Below are 14952 nucleotides of genomic sequence, written 5' to 3'. Positions count from 1 at the left end.
GTCTTTCTGTATCCTATCCCTGCCCTCCAGCGTATCTACCACTCCTCCCAGTTTAGTATCATCCGCAAATTTGCTGAGAGTGAAATCCACACCATCCTCCAGATCATTTATGAAGATATTGAACAAAACCGGCCCCAGGACCGACCCTTGGGGTACTCCACTTGATACCGGCTGCCAACTAGATATGGAGCCATTGATCACTACCCGTTGAGCCCAACAATCTAGCCAGCTTTCTACCCACCTTATAGTGCATTCATCCAGCCCATACTTCCTTAACTTGCTGACAAGAATACTGTGGGAGACCGTGTCAAAAGCTTTGCTAAAGTCAAGAAACATGTTGTGAAGGTTTTGGGTGGGTGGGTGGAGCATATTCTGATGCAACCTTAACGGTCACTAAATAGTCTTTGTTTGACAATTTAGCATTTGGATTGTGCTAGGCATATTCAAAACCCGGAGGAAAAGCTGCTCCCCGCCCTAAAGAACGTACAAGCTAAACAAAAACAGACAAAGCATGGGGGAAGGGATAAAAACAGACAAATAAAGCCTCGAGAGTGACACCAGACACGGAGAGCAGAGCGCGCACCAGGGTGAGACGCAGTCTTCACAGAGCGATTGGTGGTGTGCAGGGTAGGGAACTGTTAGATGTGCCTCCGGAAGTCCTAGCACTGCCACACAGGTGAGCAGAGCTCCAGCATGGATCCACGCGCACTCAGCTGCTATTCTGTAGGGTGGACACTCTCCCTTGTGGCAGGTTAACCTCCAAGGAAGTCATTCAAGGGGAGACTACTGGAGTTAATTCTGTAGCGTAGATACACCCAGCATGAAGTCAGGGGCTAAGGCATCTGAATGAAAACTGCATTTGCTTGTACTACCCATGACCTCTAGTGATCATGCTGATGGGATGAGCACTTGAGCAATTTTTTTTTTTTTTTAAATCTACTAGGCTTTTTGGGGCTATTCTATTAGTGTGTGTGGTGTGATTGAGCACATAAGCCAGGCACTGCTGCTGGAACCGTTTCTTCAGCAATTCCTGACTCACTGTGATTTAACACCACATTCTTAACATGGCATTAATAGGTGTTTGCATTTAACAAGCAACAAAATCTCAGTCAGCTTGAAACCAGATTCCCCCACCACTCCCTCCAGGAGGCCCCACAAGCCTTTCCCAGACCCAAGGACTCTCCTTCCAGTGGTGCATCTCTGGCCTCGAGGCACATGGGAGTTCTATCTATCTGCCAACAGGCACGCTCTGTAGTGTCTACCCCACAGCCAATGGCCAGTGGCAACTGGAGTTCCCCTCACCTTCCGGAAGAGCCTCTGGCTGCCCCCACCTGCCGAAGTTGGGTAGTAAATATAAACATTGTGATCCTCCGCACTGACTGGCTTCTCTACAAACGGCTTTGGGAAAACGGCTCCATTCACCTCCACTTGGTCCTCTCCCTCCACTAGGTTGCACTCTGCAGACAAAGCACAGCAGGAGCAGGTCAGGAAGAGGGGAAGCCTGCTTCAGAGGATCCAGCTCACCACTTCCTCCCCACCTCACTCCTCTATCCCACGTCAGGGTCAGCAGCATAGACTGCGAATCATGTCTGTTCAGGCTTGCCACCAAGGTCTGATCTTTAACAGCAAGTCCCTTTTAGCACCATCCTTGGAAGCACTCCTCTGGTGGAGTCAGCTCTGATCACAGCCACACTGCCCAGGCATTTGGGGTGTGCTGCACAGGATACTTGGGAATAGCATCAGGCTGGCCCTCTGAGGCCTTAGTAACCAAGGGCACACAGGGGAGCCAGGCACACCAGTTTGTTTGTAAATGGAGGTTGAGAAGCATCAGCATCCCTATGTACCCGAGCTCTATTCCCAGACTCTTCTGAGGCCGAGCCACCTAAAGCGGAGCTCTCTGGGGAGATGAACTTGCCATCTGTCACTCCCACTGCCCCCTGGGTACACTCACCATCCGGCTTGTCAGGATCTCGATTAAGCACAGCATAGCGGGGCAAGTCTATGCCCTCTTCCTGCAGGATCCGGTACACTTCTCGCCTGCAGGGACAGGGCAAGAAGTCAGTGGCAGCCAACACAATAGGCGGAAAGGTCATAGCTGTGACCTCGACACAAAACTTGAAGATTTATCACTAAGTAGAGTGAATGCAACAAGGTCTAGGTTTGAGGTTCAACGTGGATGGGACTAGAACCCAGGTCTGCAGGATGGCTGGCACCCTCATGCCACCACCCGGGAGCCATGGAAGGACCACAGGCATCACCACATAGACAGACACGACAGGAAGTTACACCTTGAAAGCCCAGACCAAGAGATTTCCTTGTGGTCCCTTACTGGTCCAGCCATCCCACTGAAGCCCAAGAGGAGTTCCAGGAATGCCTATGCAGCAAGGTGGACTCCCTTGCCAGCTGTAGCAATGGACCTGCCTCTCGGCTTGCTCTTGGGATCCCTGACCCCAGCTCTGACCCCAGGTTCCTGACTGTCGGAGCTGTTCCTGGCCTCTAACAGCCACTATTCTAACCACTAAGAATGCCACATTGCGTGACCACTGCGCCTGACTGCCTAAGCCCCAGTCATGACACTAAGGGAGGCAAAGCACCTGCATGCACCTGCCCAGAGAAGTCTACCTCCCATCCCTGATTGGAATGCCTGTGAGCAGCAAAGCATTGCCCACCCTGAACTAGGATACCCATGTCATGGATCCACAGGACTAGTGCTATGGCTCCCGGTCTCTTGGAGGAATGCCTTCAGTGTGCCAGATCTCCTAGGGGGTTTCACTCTTCCTCCAGGGTAAGCCACGCAGCTTCCCCATCTCCTTAGACTGTACCTCTGAGCCTGCAGCCCCCCTGCTTCCCACCGTAAGCACCATGCAGCAAGTCCAACTCAGACTCCTGATGGAGACTTGTACACTCTTAGGGAATTAATGCACCTCACCCAGCGTTTGTAGTGACACTCACAACTTTGTGAAAACAGTCAGGTTTATTAATCAATTGGAACACAGCTTAGGGAGGCTTTAGGGTAGTATAGAGAACTGAAGGTTAAAGCACAGTCCATTCTGGCCAGCCTAAGCCCAGCCATGCTGCAGTGAACCCCTTGGTTCAAGCTCTGTCTGTCTTGCTGTCTGATTTCCTGCATCAGACCAGGTGAGAGCCCCAACTCCTTCCAGCTGCCAGCTCTTATCCCCCACCTCATGCCTCTCCTGTCCTTTGATCTCAAGCTGGGGGTTGTTGTTCAGCTTCCCTAAGTAGAGGTGGGGAAGTCCATACCCCTGTAGGTCATTGCTTGGTAGGTGTCAATGTTCTGGCAACTGGATTTGCAAGTGGCTTCTCAGATGCTCCACTGATATGGAGACTAAGGCCCAGACAGCGGGGCAACACCCTCACCTATGTCACTCAGCATGCCCTGAGAGCAAACAGTCCTTTTCCACCCCACTGGGTAACAATGTAGCATATAGGGGAAACTGAGGCACAAACAGGCCTCAAAAATATTACAAAATATTCCCACTTTGTCACAATCTAATGGTAGCTGGGTGCCCATCCTACTCACCTGCACCCACCCAACCTGGACACCTAGGCACAGCAGAGCACCACTTTCGACACCCTCCAGCACTGGACAGCAACAAGTAAGCGTGGTAGAGACCATACCACAAGAAACCTCCACCCTGGTCAGGGACACCTAACAGCAGCAGAGTTCTCACACTCACGGGTCCCAAATGGGGAAGCTATAGTTTTCACACCAATAACTACCTTCTTTGCATCTGCCAATCAGAGTTTGAGGGCATGCCAGTCACACAACTCCAGGGGAGCGTTTTGGGAATGCAAATTTGAAGGGGAGGGCTGGGTGTGACACTCTAGCCCTAAACATCCAAGGCCAAAGTTTTCAAACCTTGCTGCCTACTCTGACTTCTAAACCCATATTTAGATATACAGCCTGAATTTGTTAGGCGCTGGGCACCCACAAATCAGCTGGTGTTCCTGGGAGCTGCAAGTGCTAGACCCCCTAAGTAAGTGCTAGGTCTCCAGGAGTCTAACCTTTTAGCACATAGCTACAAAAATGCTGGCTGTTCCCACCTCATCCCCAGAATCTCACCTGCCCTTGCTGCTGCCACTCCCTGCTTCCCTACCCCAGGATCTGACCTGTCCTTACTAATCTCTCATTCTGTGAGCTCACTCCCTTGCCCTACTTCACTCTGCCCTTCCCACACTCTGTACTAATCAGGAAATATCAAAATACACCTGCTTCCATCTGAGTAAGTCCATTCCTTCCCCTTACATCATCCCACCTGGAAGTTATGAGGAGATCATGTCCCAAAAACCTGCTAAATAGAGGCAACCAAGGCCCCTCCTCCATCCCTTCTACCCACTAGCACAGGGAAGGTGAAGCAGCAGCAGCATTTGTATAGCACTCAGGGAGACCAGAGTCAGCCAGGCAGTTCACCCGCAGGGGAAGGAAGGAGATTCTCCAGGCACTGAACCCCTACCTGTCCTGGATGTAATACTGCATATCAAGGTCATTAATCAGAAACGGATTGCACAACTTGGCGTAAGCAACTGCCTTATCCAGAGGGAATCCTGAAAAACAGCAAAAGGTGCTATTAATGCAAGTTCCCTGCTGCCAGGCCTGTGGGTCAGGGGCTGCCACAGACCTTTAGAGTGGAAGGAAATGAGGCAGTCGCAAGGAGGCCAGTTCTCCACTGGCTCGTTCAGAATGACATCTTCTCCCATGATCACCACTGTGATGTACTCAAACTTGCACAGACGTTCCAGGATCTGGGTCATGGGCTTTGACTTGGACTTTTTGGTCATGGCACAGATTCCGACCACAATCTGCCGTTCTGGAGGCTGAGGGGAGAAGCAGGAAGCTTATTATTGAGCCAGTTTGCTCAGTGAATTCAAATTGCAAATGGCATAGAGAGGCAGCAATTGTGAACAGACATGGGGCTTTCCCCAACCCACACACATGCTTCATTCTCTCTTTAGATCCCACCCACGACACAGGATTCAGCAGGTGAAAACTATTAAAAGCATCTTAAAACACCGATTCTCCAGCACACGGAAGATTCTCCCTCCTATCTCTGAACATCTACACTAGCATCAGATTTCAGAGTAACAGCCGTGTTAGTCTGTATTTGCAAAAAGAAAAGGAGTACTTGTGGCACCTTAGAGACTAACCAATTTATTTGAGCATGAGCTTTCGTGAGCTACAGCTCACTTCATCGGATGCATGCCGTGGAAACTGTAGCAGACTTTATATATACACAGAGAATATGAAAAAATACCTCCTCCCACCCCACTGTCCAGCTGGTAATAGCTTATCTAAAGTGATCACCAGGTGGGCCATTTCCAGCACATTTCCAGTGCTGGAAATGGCCCACCTGGTGATCACTTTAGATAAGCTATTACCAGCTGGACAGTGGGGTGGGAGGAGGTATTTTTTCATATTCTCTGTGTATATATAAAGTCTGCTACAGTTTCCACGGCATGCATCCGATGAAGTGAGCTGTAGCTCACGAAAGCTCATGCTCAAATAAATTGGTTAGTCTCTAAGGTGCCACAAGTACTCCTTTTCTTTTTACTAGCATCAGAGTCACTCTCTAAAGCACTGCAAGCTTATAACTTGTTATAACTTAACTAATATGTGGTTCTAACATCTCCTCTTTGCATACACATGCGAAAAGTGATTTGCACACATACACATTGGTGACACAAGCACATGCACAGCCAAGCAAACACAGATCATGGACAAGCATGAGAATTTGCACATGTTCTCTTCCACACAGCACTCATTCTGCAGTTAGAAATTGCCATCTTTAAAAGCAGTTTTACCACAAAGTTCATGGGCTGAATCTGCAAAAATGCTTATAATTATTTTTTTTATTCTTAAAAACAGCGAGTAACTTCCTCCCCTATTCCCCACCAGTAACACCAAAAGAACTCAAGAAAATTTGTGCAAACACCCCCCCATCCCTTTTCTTTCTTTTTTTTTTTTTTTTTTTTATTAAAGTCCCCTATGACAAGACACCACAAACAGGAGAATTCAGATAAACGCAAATGTTTCAGATTAAGAGTGCATGAAAACTAGGAGTCAGAATGAGAATTCTCTGCAAACCTGACTCCAGCAGTCACAGCCAGTGCAGCTGCTAGAATGACTGTTTTTTAAATAGCTTGGCCCTTGTTGTGCCAATGTTTCTACCTGATGAGGCATGGCAGTATGCTTTTAGAAGGACAGGAGCAGAGATGATGAGACCAGCCTCCTGCGGGGCGCTTCTTTGCCAACAGAGTCAAGGAAAGAGTAGGGACTGACTGGAGCGTTCAGAGGTCAGCATCTACACGTGGGAGTAGCATTTAGTAAGGGGCTTTGGCTAGCACTCTACTCCCACTACCACTGGCCGCAAGGGTAAAAACCATTAAGAGTCAGAGGAGTTCTACTGGTCTCTTAATAAAAAGCTTAGGCCCGGGAGTCAGAATCCTGCACAAATGGGATCTTCAGACAAACCATCTGTGACGTTATTGACATAACCTGGGAACATATAGATCATTCTTGCAATCAAGGTCCTGTTGTTGCACCAAATCTTATATAAAGAGAGTCAGATGAGGTATCTAAAACAAGGTTATGGTTTGCTGGTTATGATTATGCTATCTGTATATGTGTACCATTTTTATAGTTGAAGGTATGAATATTGGCTCTGTACTTCAAACTTATGCTATGCTTCTGGGGACACCCCAGACAAGTTGGTGTCAGCTCTGCTTAGCCTGCTTGATGGCCCATGAGCTATACGGTCCCAGGTTATGTCAATAACGTCACATCATCTTATTAGTTTAGAAGGATTTTGACAATAAGCTAAATACCCCAGAAGAAGAGATAGAATCATAGAATTGCAGGGCTGGAAGGGACCTGGAGAGGTCATCTAGTCCAGTTCCCTGCACACTCATGGAAGGACTAAGTATTATCTAGAATATCCTTGACAGGTGTTTGTCTAACCTGCTCTTAAAAATCTCCAATGATGGAGATTCCACAACTTCCCTAGGCACTTTATTCCAGTACTTAACCACCCTGACAGGTAGGAAGTTTTTCCTAATGTCCAACCTAAACCACCCTTGCTGCAATTTAAGTCCATTGCTTCTTGTCCTATCTTCAGGGGTTAAGGAGAACAATTTTTCTCTTCTTCTTGTAATGGTCACTGACCCACACCAACATGTTTAAGGAAATATTTACAATAGGAAATGCTCTGCAACCTCCATCTAGGCTCTTATGTGCCCCAGACAAATATGAAGCAGTGACATGAACACTACAATCCAGGACAATATGGCAAGGGGAGAGACAAAGGAATTCAAATCCCTCATGCCCCCAACCACCACATTATTAAACCAGTTATCAAGAAAACATCTTGACACCCTGTCAGTTTCAACACCATCCCTCCAGCAGCAAGAGAAACAGAGGACTCTCTAGGGAGCTACTTCATCATTTTCACATAAGAAAACATTCTGCTTATTCCCATCCAGTCCACCACCACACTTCATGTGAACACAGCTCCCCCTTCTATTTATGGTACAATACTTGTCTGCATTAACCCTCGGAGGCTCAGCCCATATCACACACCCAAGGCCAAAGGGTCAGAACCCATAAAGCTACAGATGGAAGTCCTGCAAAGCCCCCCAGAGGGCCCCTGGCCAGTGCCACACAGAAAACACTGTCACGTGGTAACTTCAGTGCGGTCTGTCTGCATTATTCATGGTGAATTTCTTCAAGTAACTAAGAATGATAAAGGGGTAATAGAGCTCCAAAGGAAAGAAAAGGTACAGCAGTGCCTGCGCCTCTGAATTAATCCCACTTACAAAGGGGGTTGGGAGAGAGGCCAGTCAGGGGGTTTGCAAACAGAGGCAAAAGGAAGCAGTCACTAGCAGAAGGAGATTACTCTTTTCTGCAGCCTGTAATATCAGGGTACAGATGATCTGTGATCCAATATAAGGGCGAAGCAGCCAAGCCCACCCTGTTGCTACCACCATTTAAAGGACCTGAAAGAGAAAACCCTAGAATTTGCCCGAGCATTGGGTGCTGAGAACAGTGGAGCAATTGTGCTGCATTTGGTGTTGGGTAAGGCTAAGATTTTTGTCACGGATATTTTTAGTAAAAGTCATGGACAGGTCACGGGCAATAAAGAAAAACTCATGGAAGCCTGTGATCTGTTCATAACTTTTACTAAAAATATCTGTGACAAAATGGGGGGCTCAGCTCCGGGTTCCCCCCACCACCCCTGGACAGCTCAGAGCTCTGGGGGCCCCATCGCAGGTGGCCTGGAACTCTGGGGTTCCCTTGCTGTAGCCAGGAGCTACAGGAGGGCCCCTGCCAGGGAGACCCTGCAGGTCCCAGGAGCTGAAGAGGAAGTCACCGATTCCATGGCTTCCGTGATCTCCGTGAGAAAATCATAGCCTTAGTGATGGGGATCTAGGACATTACATTTCCATACTACTATGCACACTGCCTGGTTTGTATGGCCTGCAGGTTGTGACAGCCTGGAACCTCAAAAGTAACCACACATGTAAAAACTAAGCAACCGAGAAGAAAGCTGGACATGGGACACACACAAGCACCCCACTCCATAGCACCAGGACCTACTTACCGACTCTGACTCCTCATTGTCCTCAAAGAAATCAATCTCGTCTGTCTTCATGTTTGATCCCAGAAAATCTGTCTCATCATCTCTGGTACCAACAAAAAACCTGGGAGTGGTGCTCTCGCCCTCATGGGAGGTCGTCAGGGACGACATTACAGCCTGGGTGGCTGACCATCCCGCTCTGGAATCATCATGTACAAACCAGGATAAAAAAGAACCCACAATGGGGAGCAAGCCAGGGCTGATGCCACTGAAGAGAGCCTAGGGTGGGTGGGGCCGGACTAGTGCTGTGTGAATGAACCCAGGAATGTAATAGCAGTACTGGTGGAAGGTGCCTGGGGCTGGAGGAAGAAGACTTTAGGCTGGGTGGGGGCAGAAGCCAGTGATATTGGAAGGTGCCCTGAGAGCAGGCTGGGGGAGCCCAGCATCCAGTGCCATTTCAAACAGGCACCTCCAGTGTGCAATTAATCCATCTGCACTAGCTGGGAGGGGAATGGTGTCATTGCTAAAGTTAATGAGTTGGACGTGATGAAACTTAGCCCTTACAATGCTGTACATTCCAGACTGCTGACTACATCAATCTCCCATCCTTGAGAACACCAGCTGATACTCAAGAGGGTGGTGGGGGAGCAAAGGAGAGAATGAAGACTGCTTCCCAACCCCCAAGCTTCAATCCCTTCGCCGGTCAGGAAGGCCTACAAAAAAAAACCAAAAAGACAAATCACACAAGGCACTTAAGTTAGTATGGTGGGGGTAGCAGAATTTCAGGACACTCCATGGAGAATGGGAAGCAATATTTAGAGCACGTGACCGGAAGTCAGGATTTCTTAAGATCTAAATCATAAGTAGGTCACTTAGGGCTCAATTGACAAAAAAATAGGCACCCCTTTGCACTCCCCAGGCAGGCATAGTTTTTCCATACATTAGAGTTTAAACACACATTTTTTAAAAAGTTCAATTAAAAATAGTTTTAAATCCAACATGTCTGTTCTTTAAATAATTGTTATTTTCATCCATTCTGTCTGGCTGCAATCTTGGACCACGGCTTTAAAAGTAGTTTCATGGTGCCACAAGCCTTCCACACACATTAAATGGGCCATGGCCAGGAAACAACTCAACTACTCTCCAATTCTGCAGATTCCTATCTAGGAGACCCAGGTTTCACAGAGAAATCACAGCAACCAAAATCAATTTAATTAATTCAGTGCAGCCTTCCTGCGTGGAGACTCAGATCAGTAGAAGAGTGCTTTACACCCATATAGCTTAATTTGGTTTGTTATAATTTGTAGTGAATGCAAATGGGTGATAGAGGAGATGGACTTGTACTTGAGGAGGTTTCTCTTACTTAGGAAAGTTACTATTGGCTCAGACATTTAGCTCGCAAGAGATGAAACCATAATTTTACCAGGCCAAGACGCCCCAGCGTGTGGAATTATTAAAGCTGCTGGAAGATTGGTACAGTTGAGTATAAGCAGTAGGTATTCTTTAGAATTATAAAGTGATGACAGAGAGGGAGCAGGTAGACAGAATGCAAAGGCCCAAGAATTTAACCTAGTAGGATTCCATAAAGGAAGGATTTTGGTGCACAGGAACTATAATTATGGAGACAGAGGGGAGAGAGGCAGGAACAGAATCATAGAATCATAGAATATCAGGGTTGGAAGGGACCCCAGAAGCACAACAGAAAGCCGAGTTTGAGAGAAGAGAGTGGGCCACCATGTTGAATGCTGCACTAAGGTCAAGGGAAACAAAGACTGAGAAAAGCAAGCAGCAGCCAGCAGCAGCAGCAGGTTGGCTCTCCTCTAGGTGGATAACTATTGCTATGCTATGGCCAGACAAAACCCCAGAGAGCGTGCCACCATGCTGTTATATGCAGCCGCCTCTGTCTCCAGGCCTCCATGTCACCTTACCCCACTCCAACCTCTAAAACTCTCATCATTGCATTAACACCACCAGCCCAGCTCCAACAATGGTAGCTACAGTAGGCGCACCAGCAGAGCCCAGGCAGCCACTGGCTGTTTTACCACCATGTCATCTAGACCTGCTCTGAGTAGTATCAGTGACAAACTGATGATGCCCTGTGGATATTAGCACTCTCTCTGATACTCCACCAGTGACAATGAAGTTGTAGGAAGTATAGGAGAGAGACATTTTTTAAGGGAATGCACTGCACTTAATTTAGATAAAACTTACATCATCATGATCTACACACTCTGATAATTTCATCCACCAGTCTGCAAAGGCAATTGGGCACCCATTACACAGACACCAATATCAGCCCCATGGAAAGTTTCTATCAGATACCCACTCCCAGAAAATGAAGGCCTGAAACTGTGTAACTGGATTAATCCTTGGCTTCAAGATCCTTTTCTCTAGCAGAGGTGGAACCTTGGCGCACCATATGCAATTGCTTTTGTATTATATAGCCATTGCCAACACTTTGTCAACGTGTGTCTTCTCCAGGGTGGATAAAAATTAATGGATTTTAAAAAAAAACAGATTTTTTTTAATTTAAATCGTATTTTTTAATAAAATGTTTTTTGAGGAAAAAAACCTATCTAAAGATAGTTTTAATTAAGATACATGATAGCTCAAAGATATCTCATCATGGAATAGGGATTATAAATTCTAATTCTATAGTATGAGACAATATAGTCATGTAATGTTTAAAAAAAGTTTTGTAAATAAATTCTAATAGTTCATGGATTAGAGACCCAATTTTATGGGGTTCCAGGGGCTTCTGTATAGATTATTTAGGTTAATCGTTCTATCTACCCAATGGGACTCGGTGCTACCGTCTAGAAGATACCATCAGAGATGCTTAGTTTTGCAGTTCTCAACAGAGATAACATGCTTGTTAACAGCAAAGACAGTTTTTAAATAAATAAACAAACAATTATATAGAGGTGAGAAATAACAGACCTCAACCCTATTGTCCCTCTGCAAATTTGTGTACACAGAGTCAATCCCTTACCTCTCTCTAAAAGTGCAAAGTTTCAAAAAGTTCAATGAATAGAAGATTGTTGGGGGCGGAATAGATCTGGACAAGGAGAAGACATCTGGAGATAAATGTGAGAAGGGAGGGACAGGCAGTGGAAACAAAAATGAAATTGTTTGAGCAGCATATTCCAGAAGTCTTGAGGTCTTTCTGAGTGTAGCCTTCGTTGATTTGAGATCTACCATACCATTCTCTCACTAGAAGGGAAAACCTATAATTGCAGCAGGCCGTAAGAGACCCACTTTGGGTCTCATCTATCACTGAGTTGTGAAGAATATGTATTAAGGTTATAACAACCAACAAGAATGCACTTTTATGTAGAAATCCATGATTAAATCGAGTCTTCGTGACTAGTGATTTAAATCATGATTAAAATCAATTTGATTTAAATCAAATCCACCTTAGTATTCTCGATCATAAAATCTCCAGGACAGGAACAGTCTCTGTATGGGACCACACACCCTGCAGCATTCCTGTCTTGGTGTTTACATAGCCCTCACTACCACAGCATCTAAGCCTCTCAATCATTAGAAGACTTGATCTTCACAACAGTCCTGTAACACAGGACAGAGCAAACGACTTATCCAGAGTCGCACAGGACGTCTGACTGAGCTGGCAATTGAATCCAGGTCTCTTGACTCCAAGGGTAGTGCCTTATCCACACTAGGCCATAAGGAAGCATTGATAATTGGTTCATTGATAAGGGCCCCATTTGCAGGTTACGGTTCTAAGCCACTCTCCCCATGAAAGATCACCAGCATGCCCCAGCGTGAGACACAATCCAACTCAGCCAAGGCAGCAGATGCATTTATGCTCTCTCAACTTGATATTTTTGTTTGGTCCAAGAATGTCGCTCTAACCAAAGCCATCTTAAGGCATATATTATAGGCCTGAAGTCATAGGATACCTTCAGCAGTTCAGCTTTCATTTAAAAATGAGTTTCTAGCCCTCATTTGTGAGGACAAACCTAAAAGAGGTGAAATGAGTATCAGATGCAGTGATGTCTGCTAGAATCTGCAGAGTCTATATTAGCTCAGGAGGTGAACTGCTGCACGCAATTCAATGGTGTAGTGAACTCCATGACCCAAAGCTTTGGGGGCCCCACCAACACCACTAGCAGAGAACTGCGTGGCCTTGTCTAGACTAGGATTTAAGAGTGTAATGTTACCCAACATGTTAATATCACAACTTTAAATCCTAGACTAGAGAAGATCCATGTGGAAGGGGAAGAAGTGGCTAGACACACTGCTCTCCTCAGACAGACACACCCTCACTGCTAGGGTAAACACCACCCCTTATTGCCACTCCTTCCTCTCTGCCAAGGCAGGAGAGGACCCCTGCTGCCACTGCTGTCCCTCCCGCCACTGCTGTCCTTCCCAACAGGAGTGGAGCTCCACTGTTGTTTCCAGGGTGCTAAAGGGGCCCCAAACCGCTGCTCCCTGCCACCCAAAGTGGAGGGAAGGGCCCCTTCCTTCACCACAACCATACTGTGTAGGACGCAGGCCATGGCATAGGGTAAGGCTTGGTTTCTAACCTTACTGATCTTCTCAGCAAGGACAACAGCACACAGTGCTTCAAAAAGGACATCGCTTCAGGGGGAAGACCCTGGACACACCTGACCTCTCAAAACCCGTCAAGGAAGGTCATTGCTACTTCCAAAATAAATGCAAAGTATTTCTCCTTCAGCTTCACACCACCACCTGGGTTTGCCTGAACCTTGGTTAGGCTGACTCTTCTGCCACTCTGTGATGCACTCCAAACCACTGAACACTAAGCAAGTCCACAATTAGAAATTTGAACAAGGGCTCTCTCCACACAAACCCCTCATAAGTCTTAGCCCACTCAAAGATTTGAACAGGAAAACGTAAGAGGGCCTACAGATTGAAAGGGATGGGCTCAAGTTACCATATGTTCTGGACTGTCCACTAGTGTCACCCTTTGCAGTAAGAGCCCAATTCTCCTACTATTTTAAGTTAGCCTCATGAGGGTCTAATACAGACCTAACAAAGAGATTCCAGAGTAGCAGGACTGGAGCAGTTTGCAGTGTTGTGGTGCATTTAATGGAATTTCAAACCTCTGTTAAACTTGTGTATTATTAATTTGATTTCATGCTTGAGAGACTTTGACAGCGGAGGAAGCCCATTATAGCAGTCTTTGGCACTGTTACCCTTCAAAAGCTGGCCAGTCCGCGGGTGAATGACAGCTATTTCAGAGGAGAGCCCTGAAAGACTGTTGGGGATCAGCTCTCCCCCCAGTCTCAAAGAATCCCCGAGGGCTTCGCAGCAACCCAGGCAGCGACTGCCGGGCTGCGGAGAATAGGGAGTGCCCTGCTGTGAAGCCACGAGCCTGGCGCCGAGCTCACACCTCCTGGCTCCCCAAACCGGCCAGAGCTCTGTGAGATGCAGAGGCAGCGAGCGGGGAAAGGCGTGAAGGGAGCAGAGGTGGCCAGAGGCCGGCCCCCAGGGGCGCAGCCAGCGCAGGCCAGGGTGACCTGCTCCCCCAGGCTCTGACTGAGGTGGAGGACAACTCCGACCCGCATGCCGGGGCCTGCGAGCTCGCTGGGGCCCCGGGTACACCGCGCCCCGGCCCCAGGCAGAGTCCCTCAGCCCCGCCAAAACCGCGCCCTCGCTCCACGCGCAGCAGCGATGGCCCAGGACCCCCGCCCCGGGACCGGGACCGACCCCAGCCCCGTCCCCGAGCCCGAGCCCGAGCCCGCCGCCTCGGGCCCCCCCCGGGACCGACCGACCGACCCCCGGCTCCCCGGGACCGAGCGACCCGTCCGCCCGGCCCCGCCGCCCCGGGACCGACCCCCGGCTCCCCCCGGCCCCGCGGCCGGCCCCGCGGCACACCGCTCCATTACTGGTTTAAATCGCAGAGCGCAGCCATTTCCCCGCACTCACCTGCCACCCTCCGGGCGCAACCAAACCTGCCAGCCACGGCTAGCCAATCGCAGCGTGCTTACTGTCACATGCAGCCAATGAGCAGAGGCGGGGGCGGGGCATGAAGGGGGGGTAAGGCTGGTTGGCCCGTAGAGCCGTGGAGGCTGAACCGGGTAGTGCCGGGAGGGAGCCGTGAGGAGACCGGCCGCGCCGCCTCAGAGCCCCCCCGTCCCTCGCCTAGAAAGGGACCCTCAGACCCCCCATGCCTCTCCTGGGGCGGGGGCGCCTCAGGACCCCCCCCCATGCCTCTCCTGGGGCGGGGGCGCCTCAGGACCCCCCCCATGCCTCTCCTGGGGCGGGGGCGCCTCAGGACCCCCCCCCATGCCTCTCCTGGGCCGGGGGCGCCTCAGGACCCCCCCCATGCCTCTCCTGGGGCGGGGGCGCCTCAGGACCCCCCCCCATGCCT

At 48.7% G+C, this 14952-nt stretch overlaps 1 protein-coding gene across 2 annotated transcripts in view; it reads right to left on the bottom strand.

The window, feature by feature from the left end:
* Positions 1-14533, bottom strand: part of PPIP5K1 (diphosphoinositol pentakisphosphate kinase 1) — a 145716-nt gene extending 131183 nt beyond the window's left edge. Inside the window, exons 1-7 of one of the 2 annotated variants that reach the window (XM_084640954.1) lie at positions 14508-14527; positions 9156-9304; positions 8616-8790; positions 4641-4836; positions 4476-4566; positions 1952-2037; positions 1303-1457 (exon numbers count right to left, since the gene is read on the bottom strand). In XM_084640954.1, coding sequence (XP_084497080.1) covers positions 1303-1457; positions 1952-2037; positions 4476-4566; positions 4641-4836; positions 8616-8762 — 675 coding nt within the window. In that variant the 5' untranslated portion in view covers positions 8763-8790; positions 9156-9304; positions 14508-14527. Of the gene's footprint in view, positions 1-1302; positions 1458-1951; positions 2038-4475; positions 4567-4640; positions 4837-8615; positions 9305-14507 lie in introns of both variants that reach the window. The other variant, XM_084640955.1, reaches the window with a different exon arrangement.
* Between the last annotated feature and the right edge of the window lie 419 nt (positions 14534-14952).

The sequence above is a fragment of the Lepidochelys olivacea genome (assembly GCF_965140295.1).
Source record: "Lepidochelys olivacea isolate rLepOli2 genome assembly, chromosome: 10".
Lineage (NCBI taxonomy): Eukaryota > Metazoa > Chordata > Testudines > Cheloniidae > Lepidochelys > Lepidochelys olivacea.
The sequence above is the reverse complement of the archived record's forward strand: the minus strand, read 5'-3'. Positions and strand labels throughout refer to the sequence as shown.